The 18,486-nt window shown below is 41.7% G+C and overlaps 1 protein-coding gene across 9 annotated transcripts in view; it reads right to left on the bottom strand.

Moving 5' to 3' along the window:
* Positions 1-302: 302 nt before the first annotated feature.
* The window catches only part of LOC114222491 (antigen WC1.1-like), a 41,921-nt gene continuing 23,737 nt past the window's right edge, over positions 303-18,486 (bottom strand). For 4 of the 9 annotated variants that reach the window (XM_028121004.2, XM_028121000.1, XM_028121008.1 and 1 more), the window contains 10 exons: positions 11,927-12,445; positions 10,541-10,855; positions 4,531-4,572; positions 4,124-4,438; positions 3,855-3,887; positions 3,155-3,292; positions 2,677-2,769; positions 2,274-2,357; positions 1,631-1,768; positions 303-569 (listed from right to left, as the gene is read on the bottom strand). In XM_028121004.2, the coding sequence (XP_027976805.1) occupies positions 424-569; positions 1,631-1,768; positions 2,274-2,357; positions 2,677-2,769; positions 3,155-3,292; positions 3,855-3,887; positions 4,124-4,438; positions 4,531-4,572; positions 10,541-10,855; positions 11,927-12,445 (1,823 nt within the window). In that variant the 3' untranslated portion in view covers positions 303-423. The remainder of the gene's footprint in view (positions 570-1,630; positions 1,769-2,273; positions 2,358-2,676; positions 2,770-3,154; positions 3,293-3,854; positions 3,888-4,123; positions 4,439-4,530; positions 4,573-10,540; positions 10,856-11,926; positions 12,446-18,486) is intronic. The other 5 variants (XM_028121002.1, XM_028121005.1, XM_028121001.1 and 2 more) reach the window with 5 other exon arrangements.

The raw sequence follows: 18,486 nt of genomic DNA, 5'->3' as shown, positions 1-18,486 counted from the left end.
TAGGAATTGTTTAAAAACAGATGATACCACATCTCAAGGAAGAGCATACATGAATGTTCAGGATTGGTTTTTTTTTTTCCCATGAGTTCATCTTGGTAGGAATGAGGGCATGAGTATGGACCAAGTTTAGAGTCCCTTGTCTAAGAAAGAGAGCCTGGAACATTCATGAACTCAGGCAAAGTAAGGCCTTGAGTAGCCTATAGGGGAGGTAAGAAAACAGGTCAATATACTCACCTTGTATTTCCTTGGAGGGAAACTGTGAATCGAGATAAAACTTGCTAAATAATCAACAAAGCAAAAAGTACCTTATTCAGAATATTTAATTTTAAGTAATTTCATATAATACAATTATAAGTCAGCACTACTCTATTGAAAGACAGGCAATTAGAATATCCAAGGCCTTATCTCATTTTTAATGCAACGTCATGGGAAAACCGCAGTGGATGTTCCAAGGGCATTTAGTTCAACGTCATCATACACAGTGTTCACTTCTTCCCCCTGGAGCAGCCAGGGATTAGATTCTTCTTTTCCAGGACCAGCAACCCCTCTAGAGAACTGTAAAGAAGAGCCTGAAGCAGTAAAGAGAAGTTTGATTAGAACTGGGACAAAGGGCCTGGACAGTGCCCCATGGTGGAAGCAAGTCAAGTAAGTGGTGATGATGAAGCATCAAGTAATGTTCAAGGAGACTCAGACAATTTAATATAGTTACAGTAAAGATATGTCAAGGTTATCCTATCAGGATCCAGTCCATGTGGGTCTCTGGGAAACACTGTTATCACAGGAGATCCATGGCCAACACAGGTGCTCTATGAAGACATGTTTCTCAGCAGAGATGGCCCAAGAATGGTAAGAACCGTAAGGGACATGAAAATTTCTCCTTTCACAATTTACCGATCTTAATTCGGAAAGAGAAGGGCACAGGAGACCTGGAGAAATCTCAGGTCCTCACTGACAATCCCACTCTGCTCTTGATGGCCTTGACTTGTGTTCCCAAATGCCCACAAAAACAATCACAGGATCTGTTCCATACTTGCCACCTCCCCAGTGTCACACTGGCCCTCAAATGGAGAAACACTCTTCTCTGGAGAATGAACGTCTTCATTTGACCACTGAAACGTCTGGAACAGATTGGCCCTTAACTGCCCAGAAATTCAGACTCTATAATCCACCATCATGGCTTTAATTTTCAAGGCTACCATATAGCATAGACTTTGTACATATTAGTGCTAACATATGATTGCAGTGCATCTCAAATTATCAAATGCCTCACAAATTCCAATATTGCAATATTTCTTAAATCTCTAAATGCCTTTCACATATGAGACAGCACAAAAATGTTACCAGAACAGTCGTTCTATCTTTGGACTTGGTAAACTAATCTGTGTCTTAATGCAAGCACCTCAAAGATGAAGTTATGGAGACGCAGTTACCAAGAATATAGTGATGCTCCCCCTCCCCAAGGAATGTGAGAGCATGAAAGAAAGGAAGATGGTCAAAGGATATGAGATCATCTGAATTTTGAGATCATCTGAATTTTGAATCTATAGGAAGGATGAGCAATAAAGAGCTCAAATTCACCCTTTCCAGGACAGAGACAAAAGATTACAAGAGATCAACTAACCCCACTCACCTGTCTGAGAGGCCCTCATCCCATTCTCCTCCTCTGGGGGCACTTCCCCCTCACTCATCCAGGAGGCAGGAGGAGCCTCAGGCACTGGTACCTCTTCAGCATTATCATAATCCTCACTAGGGGCATCAGTCCTCTGAGCTGGGGATTTTAAGGGCAGACAAAGGGGTCAGATGAAACCACAGTAAACGGGTTGGCCTAGGTAATACCTAAAACCCCTTCTGCCACAGAGATTCTAATGGCTGCTAAACAGAGGTGCTATTCATTCCATGTTTTAACAGGTCTTTTCCAAGGTCATATATTTCATTTTATGTGTCCATAAACCAGAAAAATAATCCAAACACCTCAATATTTCCTACATATTTCAAAGAAACTCTTACACCATTGTGCCTTACTAAGATATTTGGTCAATTACACTTTCCAGATGTTATTTTTCAAAACAATGTGTATTTGTTGCAACTGAATGAGGGTGGTTCTGGACACAGAAAGCCCAGCCTCACCATGAGGCACATCAGAGCAACCAGAGAAGGAGAGAAGAGACCCCTCTAATTCCAGTCAAAGGAAGACTGTCCCTCTTGAATCTCATCTCCGTGAAGGGAAGTCCCCTGCCCTGATTACCCAGCCAAGGCAGATTCACCCCTACTACCTGGAGCAGATTGAAAGTTACTGTTCTCCTCACCATCCCCACTGTAATATGGCAGTTTAGTCACAGAGTCATCTGACAGGGCCCCTAATGTGGAGAAAAACATCACAAAACAAACAGAACACACCCTCTCACACCCATGGGACATGTGGTAAGGCTGAGAAGAAATGCTGGAGCACGATGTATGGCTCAGAGAAGGCTGAGTATATAGTAGTGTAAAGTATACTGCAGTATAAAGAGAAGGCTCAGAGCTCACAGGGGCTCAGCAGGAACCCATTCTGCTGCCTTTGGAGAAGCTGCTTCAGTGAGCATGAGGTAGGTATGGGGTCTGCTGAGAAGCCTTGGCTCACAGACAGTGGGGGCCTGACAACTAGAGGGCACAGGAGGGCAAGGCAGGGATACACACCATTGCTGCCCAGCAGATCTTCCTTCGTTGTCGCAAGATAATCAATCTCCTCGTACACAGCCTCATTGAGAACATCTTCGAAACCGGGTAAGGCTGAGCAAACCACCAGCAAGTGAGAGATTGCCCCCTGAGTTCATCCTGAACCAACAAGCTAATCATTCTTCCCAGTGCTCACAAAGGGAAAAAGCCTCAGGGCTGCCAGGACTCCTGCAGAGTCCCTCCTACCCCATGTACCATGTCTGCACCTCTCTCCCTTGTCTGACTCTGTGTCCACAGCTCAGCCCCTATTCTTTCTCGTCTCACAGAGAAGCCATGACTTATGAGTGTTCCATCCTAAGAGACTCTATAGATTCAGCCCTTAGAGTTTCGTGTGGGGCAGATGGGGGTTTTTCAAACACAGTTTTCCCCCCTCTCACACCTGGCCCCATCTCCTGCCTCCACACACTTCCCACGTTACCCTGTACTCCCTATAGCCCACCTCTGTGCTTTGCTCTCCATCTGTACATCTGAGTCACCAGGATGACGAGGACCAGGAAGAGAAGGGCCCCCAGGATGAGGCAGAGCATCTCAGACAGGGAGAAGATGCCACGGACAAGATTTGGGCCTGGTCTGATCCCTAAGGAGAATAAAGCCAATAGGATTTGGAATAGGGCACGGACCCAGGGAAACTCCTTTAGCATTTCCAGAGCACCCTGGACAAGTCCCAGCCTCAGACATAACAGGATTGACTCTGACCCTGGTGGGCACTCCCCCAGGCCTTGTCCTGAGATAAATTGAACTCCACTCCAATGAGGTCCAAGGGGGTGCTGGGCCAAGTCACACAACTGCAACCCCTTTCTTCGGGCTTCCCCAGACCAGAGCATCAGGTAACTCCTGGGATAGGCATCTAGCTGCAGAAAGGTGATACTCGTGTTCTTGCTGTGGAGGAGTGACATTCATGGCCAAATGGGAAAACCTTAGGTTCTGTAACAGGAACCAGCCTCCCTTGGCCCAAGGGCAAGGGAAATTTGAAGGGAACTAAGGGAAGCTTCCCCAAGGAAAATGCCCTAAGACCTCCCCACCAGCAGATGGCTCTTCAGGATCTTCCCTTTTTCTGAGTTGGCTAATTCTGTCAGATTCCACAGAATAGGCCCAAGAATCTGAATATTCTCCCCTGCCTACAGACGGTGGCACTGTACCTGCTGTAGTAGACAGCAATATTGGTCTTCCACCTAAAGAGAAAACAGGAGTTTGCAGTACAGTAATTGGTCAGAGTGCAGGGCAGCCCATTTTCCCTACCTGAGCCCTGAAATCACCCCTCAATTACCCCAACATTAATGTGAAGACCTTCTCCTGTCCTAGATCCAGGGCTAACAGCACCTAGATGCTTTCTGAATGCAAACTTCCCATTTTCCCCTAGCCCACCCCATTGCCCCACCCTTGCTCCAGCTCAACCAGAGCCACTCACCAGAGCACCGCACTCCAGCATCCTCCTCGTGTTTGCAGTTGTTCTGCCCCCAGGAATCCGCAGCACAGTCCCACAGGGAGGATTCCCTACCCCTGCACCGCACCTCATCCAGCCAGATGCTCCCATTTCCAGGCCCAAACGCCGCCTTCTGCAGGGCCTCCAGGGCAGAGCCACAGCCCAGCTGCTGACACACCACCTCGGCCTCGGCCAGGCTCCACGAGTCATCACACACTGTGCCCCAGGAGCCCTCGTGCCAAACCTCCACTCGCCCTGAGCACACCGTGTCTCCTCCCCTCAGTCGGAGCTTCTCTTTGTCTGAAAAGGCAGCAGCACCTTCTGTTACTGCCCCTGCTGGGAAGGAAGGAGCTCTTGGGAGCCAACAGGGGAGGCAGAAGAGGCTGATGTACCTGTGCAGGGGGCAGCGGTTGGACAGCTCTTGGGTCTCACTCCTGCAGAAGCAGACAAGGGGGAAGTGCTAGATCAGGGACAGCTGGGGGTGGTCTTGCCCCAAACAAGATTATCTAAAGTGCTTGGCTCAGTCCAAGTGACAAGTGAAAATACCTGGCTTTGTAATTAATCTAACGGGCTGAGTTACCGAGACACTCACTAAATCATAGCCGTTATCACCACCTGAAATTATTTTATCCATTTACTGGTTTATCACTTTCCACATTCCACAATAAATAAAACACAGACGTGTGCATGTGCACACACACACACACACACACACACACACACACACACACACACACACACAAGCTCCACAAAAGGAAATACCTTGCATGTCTTATTCACCTCTGTGTTTCTATTAGGACAGTGCCTACCACATTGTATACATTCATTCAACAAGTGTGCATTGAGAAGCTTTTATAAATACTATGTATAGGGGCTTGATAAATATTTATTGAATGGATGGGTGAATAAAATCCAGTAAAACATAATCCCTTTAAGTTCTTGCTAATAAGTAAGATAACAAAGGGAATACAAATTGATATTAATGGTTTGTGGTAATAATAGTTGATATTTTGTTAACATCCAGAATCACAGAAGTAGTTTGCATTCAGTGTTCCATTTATATTTTTAACGGGAAATTATATAACCCATTATAAACTTTCCTTATCTATTTTTCATTACGACATGTGCACAAGCAAAGATTACTATATTAAGAAAACACTTTTTGTAAAGAACTGGAAGAAGGAGGACTCAGAAAAATGGCTAAGTGGACAAATGGCTAAGTGGTAAGCAGAAATGTTTGCATGATACTCAAATATACTGACAAAAACTACATGGAGGGGGACACAGATAACAAACGTGGGATCAAAAATGCATAAAAAACTGAAACCAAAGGAAAAACAGAAATTTGAAACAATACAAGAAAACAGAAGTATACATGGTACTTGTCATAAAATACCACAATTGGTGTACTCTTTCCATATTATCCTATCCAACTTTCTAACCTAGGAACATCTCAGAAAATGATGGTAGGACCCCTTCTGGGTGGTTGCTCACTTTCAGGACTGGAGACTTCACTATCACTCAACTCATTGTGTTTGATTGTAGAAAATTATCATCAGTGTAGGGTCTTATAGCTTAATATCTGCTTGGCTTTTCACAGGGACAAGAAAAGGAGGTGAGGAAAGAGAAGCAAGGAAGAGAGTGAGCCTCTGCCTTTGAAATATCTATCACCACGCTCTCCCTTGGCTGTGGACTTCAGACAACTCCCAAGATATACCTGAGCTGGCAGGGAAGGAGGAGGGGGAAACAAGGAACTGGAAAAGTGTTGAGGGACGGGAAAACACTGTAAAATGCAAAAACAGTAAGGAAGGGAGGGAGGGAGGGAGGCAGAAAGGAAGGAAGGAGAAAGAAACCAGGAGCAAAGCAACTGTCAATCCTTATTTCAGAGTTCAAATATTTTAGCATGAGACATGGGTTTTTTAAGCTTATTGATTTAGGAGCTTCTATATCATCTGGCTTTAGTTTAATACTCCAGTTTTTTATAAACCCAAGCATTCTCTCTAGATACGAAGAAGACAATTGAAAAGAGTCCCCAGAAGTAATTTGACAATACCTATTAAAATGTATGTGTGTGTGTTCTTTGATCTAATAATATCAACATTGAGAGCAATCCTACAGTAAAAAAACTCACCTGTATGTAGAAATACATGTACGAAAGGATTATTATGGAAGAGGGAGGAGAATCACCATGAGCTGCTCCAAGGGCAGGACTCTCGCTGATGGATGAAGGGTTTAAGGAGGCAGGTTTATATTGTTTATAAAGAGGGAAAATCAAAACCAATCAGACTACCAGTAAATAAGTAAATGGTTACATGAACTGGACTAGCAATCTCTGATGACTGGAATATTATACCACTGATTTACAAATGAGTTAGATCTACCTGGAGGAATAGCCATGATATATTAAGCAATACAAGCTAATATAACAATAATGTGTGTGATATAATCCCAATTTTGTAAAATCAAATAACAAGATTCCATCAACGTAAACCCTTTAAGGATATATGAGTTTGGATATGTTTCAATGAGAATGGATGATTTTCAAAAACAGTACTTACCAGTCCATTAATCCTGTTTACAACAGAAGTGTACAAATAGACAAGGAGTCATGGGCTGTGATTCATTTCTCTTTCTACATTTTTTGTATATATTCCCTGCTTACTATAAGTAAGCAGTGTTTTTGTAATTTAAGCGAACAAGAAAGGACCTGGTCTCTCTCTCTAAGCATAAAAGAAACTAGAGGAAAGAAGACAATTTCCCTAGTGCCGAGCATGATACAACCCCAGCAGGAGCAGGTGTCACTGATTCAGGAAAGAAACACAGAGATAGGCAAAAATGGATATAAGGGAAGGTGCTGTCCATCCCATCGTGACTCCAGTGTTGGTATTGTTCATTCCCCGAGGGGCCATCACAAGGTGAGATACCTTTATGGACCCAAACCTGCCTCCTTGCAACCCCCATCCAGCAGCTGGTGTCCTATCCCCTGGATCAGCTACTTCATGGTGATTCTTCTCCCTCTTCCATGGTAAAGTCCTTCAGAGTTCAACAATCAGGTTACATTTATTCTGGCATTTCTGCTAATTAGCCTAATTACCGACATCTTATGACATGGTTTCCGGTTGTTTTTGCACTGGAGACACATGCCCTCAGACAATGAAGTGTGCCTGTGTCACTTCTCCAAGTAGATCACCCTATTACACAACAACAAATTAATCCACTTGGCAATTAAAATAAATCTATTTCCAGCATCGAATACTACACTTCAGCACCTTACTTCTCACTCTTTGCCCTTCACTGTTTCTCAAAAGTGTTGTATACATTTCTAACCATCACCTTATTGATACTTTTATTTCTGGTTTCTACCCCACCTCAAAAATGTTCTCATTAAACAGTCAATAACATACAATGCCCAAAATCTACTGGGTACTTTTCAGCTCAAACGTTCTTGAAGCCTTAGTAGAATTTAGTATATATCACCATCCCCCTTTCCTTGAAACTATTTTTTTAACCTGAGTTCCAGACACAGTATTTTCTGGGTTCTTATCTCTCTGTCTGCTCTGCATCCGATTCCATGTCAGGTCACAGAGTGTACTAGCTTTTAAAAGTTAGTGCTCCTTGGAGCCTGTCTTAGGAGCAATTATATTCCCAGTGATCCCAACCACTCCTATGTAACAATGAGGTGGAGTGACTGTCAAGAGAAAGCAAAATGAGAAGGAATGAGAAGTGAACCTGCTGAACACTGCTAAAAGTTTATGAATACTGGAGAGAGAAATGTCTGCTACATTTCATTACCTTACCAATTCAGAGGAATGGTGGACCCTAACACTTAACGGGATGAGTTTAGAATAGTAGAAGAGGGAAAACTGTGAAGACTGTGAGTGGTTACTGACCATAGTTTCAGAAACATGGCCAAGGAGGAGAGAGAAGGGGGATGGGCAGTAGGCAAGGAAGTCAAGGAAAACTGTTTGTTCAGGTCTTTTTCAAGATGTGAGACATACAAACCCATATATATATTTATGAGAATAAACCAAGAGACAGGGGGCAGTCAATGGTGCAAATTAGAGGGAATAGAAGTGAAGACTTGGACGAGGGCAGTTAGGAACCACAGCCTGAGCAGAAGAGCTGGCCTACTGCTAGGACTGAGGCCACTGATCCAGGAGGCCAAGTGAGTACAGAGTATGTGCAGAGACCACAGATAAGGAGACTTGGTAAAAGGAAGGTGAGGAGTTGGCAGCTGACTTTTCTAGTTTTTCAATGAGGTAAGAGGCAGATCATGATTTGAGAATAGATGGTGGGGATCTGGTGCTGACAATGTGAGGAGAGCAGAAAATATGTAAAAAATATAATTTTAAAGACAGGGCAAGCACACACAAAAAAAAGATAGGGCAAGCACACATATTGAAGAAGTACAGTAGTACTCAGAGACACTGTGAAACTCGCATTAGAGATTGTGTTGGTGAATCCAAAAGTAGGCTAGCAACTTGACTATGTGTTATTTTCCTGCCTTTGCCTTAGTCCAGTGCAGACAAGGAGTACTCAGGTTGTTGACGTTAACCAGGTGAAGTTTGCCAGGTGAGGCTGACAAAGAGGAGGCAAGGGAGTCGAATAAATTTAAGGAGAATGATTATAATGTTGGATCATATTATCTAATCTGGCTAAGAAAAAAATGTGCAGACATGAGGAAAGTAGAAAAGTAAGAAAAACTGATAGGGGAAAATGTTGGGTATCTCCCTGGGGACAAGCAATTATTTGAAATAGAGCATTCTGGGTTAGGAGCCATAAGGATAGGAAGCACTGGTCAGAGCACGGAATAAAGAAATCAAGATTTCAAGTTGTACAGTTGGTGGTGGTCAGTGGTGTATGCACAGGCCGAGATAGGATGGAAGGAAAGATGCTTAGAAATGAGGAAGTCAATGAACTGAGAGACCAGACTGCTGTCTCAGTTGTGTTTAAGGAGGTTGTAGTAAGTACCAGTGGTTCCAGGAGTAAGACAGAGATGAGGAACCTGATGAGTCTGGTGCTGCAGTCTTCAGTGGACAAGGAGAGTGACCAGATTAAGACGGTGACAGCAACAAGTACAAGTACTAGGCGGTACTGCCTCATGGCGTGAATTTCAAGTAGCCGGCTGTTGAGAAGAGAGACAGAAGGGGGATTGTTGAAAGTGACAGCTGAGAGCGAGAAGTATACCCATTCCAAGTCTCGGCCCAGAGAAAAGTGTGTTGAGAGAAAAAAAAAAAGCCTCCAGGTGACGGGGAAATCGGTGTTTTCAGGGAAAAGTCAGGTTTTGATCAGAACGTGAAAGTGAAGGGAACTTGGAGGGCATAAGGGAGTTTGAAGAGGATGGGCTCCAAATTCCAGCAGTTTCTGCAGAACATTTTGAGAGAGTGAGATGAGGGGGACAGATTAAGCACATGGTAGTTAATGAAAGTCCCAGAGGAGACAGGATCAGCCCCCGAAAACTGGGAACCTCAGGGTCTCTTAGAAGAAACAAATTCAAGCAGAAAGTCATGGGGACATGGGGCCACTGACTTCTCAGCAGTTCTCCATGATGAGGCAGCCAAGAAGATAAACAAATTCCTCTTTAACAGGAATGTCTTCCTGGGCCTGCCTCAGAGAGGTCTCTGGCTCTGCTCATCATTCCAGGGGAACCCTGCAGCCCTTTCCCTCATCCTTTTCTGCTCTGGCCACGATGGGATTTTCTCAGTGCCTCAAAGACACCATGTTTCCTCCCACCTCAGTATGTACACTGGCCCAAGTGATCTCTCCACTTTCTTCCTCTGAGAAACTCTTACCCTTCAGCTTTCCAAGTATCTCTTCTTTTACCCCAGCTCCACACTTCCACAGCACTTGCTAACTCTTCATGAAATTTCTGGCTAACGAGAGTTTTCAACACTGGACTGTAAGCTCCGTGATAGTGCAGACTACATTTTCTTCTCTTCTCCATCCTCCTGCCTGCAGCGTAAATTTGTGCCTAGAAGGCACTCAGTTACTATGTACCAACAGACTGACTGAAAAACCAATCTGATTGGTGTCAATCGGCATCTGGCATTCCAGAGTAAAATACCATTAGCTTAAGAGACAAAACAATCAGGGTTGATTCCTCATTGACCCTTCTTTACTTTAATGTGTTGGGATATCACTTAACTATTCCTAATTCATTAGCAATTGCTTAGAAAGTTTATCAGGGTATTGCTTATGTTCAATGCAATCCTTCTGGTATTTTTCATGAAACACAAGTTTCCTTATTTTTTCCTGTGAAACAAGATTGGGAAGTGTAAGTTAAATAATCATCCAAACTTCATTTGTAGTCTTATCTTAAACTCATCCCTTAGATTTGAAGATATAAATCTCACTAACAACATCCTACAGGACTGGGACGGACACATAGAAACAGTAAGTTACCTGCACACGAGATATAAGCTTCCTCTTTTGAAGAGCATGAGTTTCGTCTCCAGGGGTCAGAAGGACATTGCCAGAGAGAGGAATCAGTTTTCCGACACTGGATTTGATCCACCCACCGAAGTCTAGAACCTTCCCTGGGAACTATGGAAGAGTTGAGGGTCCCACTGTCTCCACAGCCAAGCTGTCTACAGATGATGGACAAGGTGATGTCTGCCATGGGGCTGTGGCAGACACTGCCCCAGGTCCCATTGTAGAAAACTTCCAGCCACCCAGCACACCACTGGTCCTCGCTCACCATCCTGAGATTCAGAAAGTCTAAATATGAGAAGGGAGAGAGGGGGAAACAGTCCACAGTAAACATTCCACTCAACGCTCTTGATTTTTTTTCTCCATGCCAGTGATTGTGAACACTCATCACTGACTCTGCCGAGGAAGCACCCACTAGGTGGCAAGACTGAAACTGATCTCCCTTTTAACTGATTTTGTGTGTTTGTGTCTGTGTTTCTATTTCCACCACAATGATGTAGTAGAATATGAACAGAAAGGCATACCCACCTGGTACTCTACACAGAGGGGAAGCTGAATCCTGCTTCTTGACAAAACTTCTGACGGAGTATGCGAAAGGCAGTGTGGAAAGTGGGGTGGTAGGCAGAACAACGGCCCCCCAAGGTGTTGTGCAAATATGTTACCTTACATGGCAAAGGAGACTCTACAGATGTGATTAAGGTAAGGACCTTGGGATGGTGAGATTAACCTGGAGTAGTGCAGGTTAACCAGGTGAGCCCAAATCCAATCACATCCTTAGACCTAATATCCTTTAAAATGGGAAGTCTTTCCCAGCTTCAGTCGGGGAAACATGACTGTGGAAGAATGGTCAAAGGGAGGCAACACTGTCAGCTTGAAGAGAAAGAAAGGGAGCTACCTACCAGCCAGTGAATGCACATGGCCTTAAGAAACTAGACAAGACAGGGAAAAGGAATCTCCCCCAGAGCCTCCAGAAAGAATGCAGCCCTGTTGACACCTTGATTTTAGCCCAGTGAGACCCTTGTTGGACTTCTAACATGCAAAACTGTAAATTAATAAGTTTGTGTTGTTTCTACCACTAATTCTGTGGTAATGCATTTCAACAGCAATAGGATCTCAAGACTTTACCACCATAAAGAACTGAAGATCGAGCCCTGCTTTCCAGTGGGAACTGTAGGAAACGGCTCTGTCAGGAGCTCTTACTGAGAAAGAAGGACCTGAACATCAGCTGCCGCAGAAGGAAAAGAAAGCACCTAATCTTCATATCTAGAAAGACAGGCAGTGTGGAAGGAAGTCTTCCTCTCCTCTGGCCCTTCAGCAACACCCCTCAGGGCTCAGACTCCCATCCTCCAGAGCCCCCACCTCCTGGTCCAGCCTGTGGACAGCATGCAGGCAGACCTGAGCAGATGACCCCTGCGTCCTCCTTGTGTCTGCAGTTGTGCTTCCCCCAGCCCCGGGAAGGGCACTTCCAAATGTGGGACTCCTTTCCTGTGCACTTCAGGTCGTCCAGCCAGATAGGGTCTGATCCCTCCCCGAAGTGAGCAGAGACCGTGGCATTGAGGGCTTCCCCGCAGCTCAGCTGTCTGCACACCACGTGGGCATCACTCAGGTCCCAGCTGTCATCACAGATGGTGCCCCAGGAGCCCTGGTGAAGGATCTCCACTCTGCCGGCGCAGGGACCGCCGCCATCCACCAGGCGGAGCTGTCTGCGATCTGAGGAGAGAATCAAGCCACTGGAGCATTTCACAGGAAAGGAGAAGGGCTTTCTGGTCCCCTGGAACCCCTCACCTGAGCAGGTGGCAGCAATCTCCTGTGAGGCTGCAGAGCCTGCGGGTTCAGACACAGAGTCGTTGCACTGGGGCAGCACCTGGGTCTGGTTTCCTGCAGAAACAGCATGGTCAGAGGGTTGGTAGGGTTGAGGAACAGGAAACTTGAGTTAAACTAAAGAGTAACCTAGGGCTGGGGTCTGAGATGAAAGCTGTAACATAACAGTAATGTTACTGTAATTTTAGATTTCACCTCTTTATGAAAGGTTCTGCTTCTGACAATTCCAGATTAGTGTCAAGCCAAGTGCTTCACTAAGAATGAATTTTTGAAAGTAGGGACATATCAGTATTGCTTGAAAGTGGTGAAGAGCTACCAAGGCAGTGAGAATTTTTGGAGCCAAGCTCTAAGAGAAAAGTAAAGGGCAGACGTGAGCCACTTTCCCCTTGAGTCCTTTGTCAATTCAAAGATTATAGCTAAGAGGCTGAAAAGTTCAGCAGAGGTTTTGCCAGACTCATAGGGCTCAGAGGGTACACCATATAATTCAGGGTCAGCCAAGGAGGAGGCACCCTGAAACCAGAGCCTTTGTACCATAGAAGGAAAAGTGAACTGAACGTAGACTATTCTTCAGAGGGATAGGTGCCCAGTGTCTAAGTGCTTCAATTCCCTTAAACAAAGTGATCTGTCCATAAACATTTGCCGGGAGGAAGGAAAATAAAATCCTTTCTGAAAGATTTCTATAATTTTTCATCTAAGATGTCTGTCAATCAAAAATACCCAGGCAAGGGGTGCCTGGCTGGCTCAGTCTGTAGAACATGCAACTCTTGATCTCAGGGTTGTGAATTCGATCCCCACAGGAGGTGTAGAGATTACATTTAAATAAAAATATTAAAATTAAAAAAAAAATACTCAGGCATAAAAGAGAAGAGATTTGACAAAAATCCAGAAGGATAAAAGAGGCACTGGAAAGAAATTTACAGGGTATCCAGTTATTAGAGTAACCTGACAAGGAGTTTAAATTACCATGATTGAAATGTTCAGGGAATTAAAGATAGAATTTTGAAAGAGAAATATTAACAAAATCAAATAAAAATTCTAGAACTGAAAAAGTCGATATTTGAAATAAGAACTCAAAGGGTGAGTATAATAGCCCATTAGATCAGGACAAGATAGAAATAGTAAAATGGAAAATCAGAAGGAAATACAACAAAAATGAGGCCCAGAAAGGCCAAAAAGTGGAAAATATAAGCAAGGACATAAAGTCATGCTGAAAAAGTCTAACATTCATATTTACTAAGTCCTAGATATATAAAGGCACAATGTACAGAACTAAAAGTAGAAATTTAAAAATCCACAATCACTTATTTCATATACCTTGGTGGTTTTTAAACATACCCCAAAATCTTTGATACTGCATCCTTGGAGAGGTGGGCATCTATGCTTCCTTCCCTTGAATTTTGGCTGGCCTTCACGAGTCGTTTGTAAGCAATGGAATGCAGTGAAAGTAATACTACTTTACTTTCAAAACTAGGTGAGAAAAGTCAGGCAGCCTCCCCTGAACTCACTTAGGACATTTGCTTCTGGGGAAATCTACCCTGAGGAGACTATCGTGCTGGAGAGACTAATCATATGCAGGTGCTCAGGTCAACAACCCAGCTGAACATTCCAGCTGCCAGACATGTCAGTGAGCCATCCTGAATTCCCAGTTTGGTTGAGTGTACAGATGACATTAGCCTCAGCTGATATCCAAAAGCAACCTCATGAGAGACCCCAAGAGACAACTGCCAATCTGAGCCCTTCCCATATTCCTTATTCAGCAAATAATGGGCAAAAATAAAAAGGAGTTTTAAGCTGCTAAGTTTGGGGGGATATTTTGTTATGCAGTGATAGGAACCAGAAAACTTAATCTTGCCACAGTACTAAGTATTTATTGAAGACAAATGAAATGTTTGTCTTCAAAAGGACTTGTATATGCATGCTCATAGTATCTTTATCCGTAATAGCCCAAAACTGTGATGCCACCTAAAACATGTGACATTACCTTTGGAACACAGTAGCAGGCAGAAGCTGGATGGGCTGGGGCAATGCTGTCAATGAGGACTACAGGAGGTAAGGAAAATGTGACTGGAAGCTGGAGGGGAAATGAGCAGTGATCTGTGTTATGTAAATTAAAGTGGTTGCTTTAAGTGACTAGATTTGGAAGAAATGTATTATGCAATAGTAACCAGAAAATACCTTCCATCAGTCTCAGTAACTAAGAGAGCAAACCAGAAAAATCAGTCAGTAAATATTTATTTACCTCAAACCCACAGAATACACATTATTCCCAGGTCATACAGGTCATTTAACAAGGCTGATCACATGTTATACCCCCCCCCAAAATGAGATTTAAAAAATTTTCAAAGGGCTGAAATCACTAAAATGTGTTTTTCAGGGAAAAAAATATATATATATATATATGTTGACCAAAATAGAATTAAACTAGAAACACAGGATTCATACTGTGCAACAAGGTAAGGAAGATTGGTGTTCAGTGATTGGCTTTGCTAATATTTTCAATTTCTACTTTGAATACTGCCAAATCCCAATTTGCATTCAGGCAGGATGGGATCTAATACCAATTTACCAGGCTTCCACAAGATTTAATTCTCCTGATAATGGCCACAGCTCAAATTGGAAGGAGAGTCTACATAATAATTGGCCTGTATTCTTTAAAAAGTCAATGTCATGAAATACAAAGCAAGATTCAGGAAGTGTCCTGAATTAGAGAAGTGTCCCTGATTAGAAAAGACTAAAGGGATATGAGAAGTGAATGCAGCATATTTCCTCAACTCTTTTTTTGTTGTGAAATATGTATTAGGGACAGTTGGCAAATTCTGAATCAGGCTTATGAACTAGGTAACAGAATTATAACAATGGTAGTCAATCAAGAGATGAATGGATAAAGAAGATGTGTCGTATATATAATGTAATATAATACTATTCAGCCACGAGAAAGAAGGAAATCCTGCCATTTGGGACAACATGGATGGATAGTGCAGACATTACACTAAATAGGATAAGCCAGAAAGAGAAAGACAGGTACTACATGATACCATTTTTAGGTAGAATCTAAAAAAAAAAAAAAAAATCAAAATCAGTATGATGCTAAGTGAAATAAGTCAGTCAGAGAAAGATAAATACCATATGATTTCACTCATGTAGAATTTAAGAAACAAAACAGACAAACAAAGGGAAAGGAGGAAAAAAAGAGAGACGGAGGCAAACTGTAAGACTCTTAACTATGGAGAACAAACTGAGGGTTAATGGAGGAAGATGGGCGGGGGATGGGCTAGATGGGTGACGGGCATTAAGGAGGGCACCTGTGATGAGCCCTGGGTGTTGTAAGTGATGAGTCACTACCTTCTACTCCTGAAACCAATATTACACTATATGTTAACTAACTAGAATGTAAATAAGAATTTGAAGGAAAAACAGAATCAAAATTATGGAACTATGGAGTAGAATAACTGTTGCAAGAGACTGTGGGGTGAGGGAAATGGGGACAGTTTTGCAGAAATGTACAGACTTCCAGTTATAACATAAATCAGTCTGAGGGTCTCGTGCATAACATAGTGACTATAGTTGATAACATCATATTATATAATTGAAATTTGCTATGAAATGTTTTCACACACACACACACACACACACACACAAAGGTAAATTTGTGAAGCCATGGCTGTGTTAATTAACCAGAATGGGGGGAATCCTGTCACAATGTATATGTATATCCAATCACTGCACTATACACTTGGAATGTCTTACAATTTTGTCAGTTATACCTCAAGAAAGCTGAAATTTAAAAATTTTTTGCTAAGAAAATGATCACATTTTGATTGAGATTGGAGTAAATCTACAGATAGACTTTGAGGTAAGTGACTTTGACAATATTTAGTATTTTTAATTCATTTATGTGGTGTATCTGTCCATCGTTTACATCTTTAATCTCTCTTGGAAATCTTTTATGTCTTTGACTAGATTTTCTCCCCGGTGTTTTATGTTTTTTACTAGTACATTTTTTAATTTTATCTTCTGTTTATTGATACTATCTATTAATATTAATTTAAAATTGTTTTTTTAAATATATTTTGTACATGATTTTGTATCCAGCAATGTTATAATTAGACTGTAACTTCTAATAATCTAACTATAGATTCTTTTGGGTTTTCTGCACTTAAGCAATTTTTGGAATCATGTTGTAAGTTTTATTTCTTCTTTTCTAGTTCTTATACTTTTAAATTTTTTTGCTCTCTAAAATTGGTAGTAGATAATAATATCATCTCCATCTCCATCCCAGGGAAAAAATATTTCAATATTTCATCATTAGTGTGACATTTACTTTGGATTTTTGTTATATGGCCTTTAACAGACTGAAGGAATTCCTTCTATTTTCAATATGCTAACAAATGTTATCATGCTTCTTGAATCTTTTCAAATGTCTTTCCCCCTCTGATGAAAAGATTATGTGGTTCCTTTTTTGTTTAGTTTTGTTCATTGGTATATCTTATACTAACTGCATTTCTGGGACAAACTCTATTTGGTTGTGGTGTATTAATTTTTGTACATCTCTAGATTCAATTGGCTAACATTTTCTTCATGAATACTGCATGCATATAGGAAAATTGCTCTGTAATTCACCTTTGTTCTAATGTCCCTGTCAGATTTTTATATTTATGGTCCTTTCTGATATTTACATGATTCTTGCAACTTTTCTGTAAGTTTGTGTTTATTTAAAAATAAAAAGTTTAGTACATAGGGAAAAAAAAGAATTAACACCCAATCTTCCAAAGAACTAAAAAGAGAGAATAATTCCTACCTCACTTATAAGAGTTGGAAAAGTGTGTCTGTAGGAGGTGGTAAACTCAGGAGCCTCTTATGTCACCATCTTGGATTAGATCATCAAGGTATTTTCGGTGAAAAATGACAAGCTAATTCTAAAATTTATATGGAAAAGACCAAGTATGATCAACACAATTGAGAAGAAAAACAACAAAGTTTAGAGATGTAACTTTACCACATATCAAGACATACTACAAAGTTATAATAATTTCTGAACTGGGGCATTCATGCCAGAATAGACAAGGAAACAACAGAACAGATTAGAGTCCAGAAGAAGACTCAGACGTACTATAGACTCATTATGAAAAAGGTGGCACTGAAAGTGTCTTTTTATGGAAGAATTCTGAGTCTATTGGATATTCATATAAAAATATGAAATTTGATGCCTATCACATGTGAAAATCAATTCCAGGACTATACAATTATACGTGAAATAAAGATAACTAAACCATAGAGGAATATCTTCAGGATCTTAGGGTAGACAAAGTTCTCTTCAAAGAACATAAGAAGCACTTTATGCAAAAAAAAAAAAAAAGTTGATAAACTGAACCTTGTTAAAGTGAGGAGCTTGGCTTATCAACAAACACCATTAAGAGAGTAAAAAGAAAGTCGAGAGTTAAACGCCTAAAACAAATACATACATATTTGTACCACAAGTCACTGTCACAACTATCTATAACATTACTACTTCTAATAATTAAGAACTGGAAATAAATCAAAACTCCACCATCAGTTGATGGATCAATACCTGGTCACACGGTCATTCAATGGGATACTTTACAATAATAAAAATGAGTGAGGCACTGCTATAAACAACTACATGCATGAATTGCACACATGGTATGGAATCAAAGAAGTTAGACACAAAATGAAACATACTCTATGATTTTATATGAAGTTCAAAATAGAAAAAACTATTCTATAGCATAGAAGTGAGGAGACTGGTTTTCTTCAGACAGGAGGGTAGGCATAGTGACTGGTAGGATATGAATGTGGCTTCTGGGGTGCTGCTAATGATCTCTTTGTTGATTTGGATTGGGGTTACACAGTTACTGTGTACACACTTACTACTTACATACTTTCTCTGTAAATAATACTCAGCTATATTTAAATAATAGTGTTAATTTTAAAAGATATCCCTCTTAATATTCCTTGCCTTGAACTGAAAGGCAAACAAACAATGAAAAGAACCATATTTTATCATGGATTATCTCATTTTTAAAATAATTTTTCCACACTCTCTGCTCTTAGGGACATTTCATTCAAGGAGCATCCTG

Source organism: Eumetopias jubatus, unplaced genomic scaffold (assembly GCF_037043125.1).
Source record: "Eumetopias jubatus isolate StellerSeaLion01/CBP00866 unplaced genomic scaffold, mEumJub1_p1.0 scaffold_8, whole genome shotgun sequence".
Classification (NCBI taxonomy): Eukaryota; Metazoa; Chordata; class Mammalia; order Carnivora; family Otariidae; genus Eumetopias; species Eumetopias jubatus.
The sequence above is the reverse complement of the archived record's forward strand: the minus strand, read 5'-3'. Positions and strand labels throughout refer to the sequence as shown.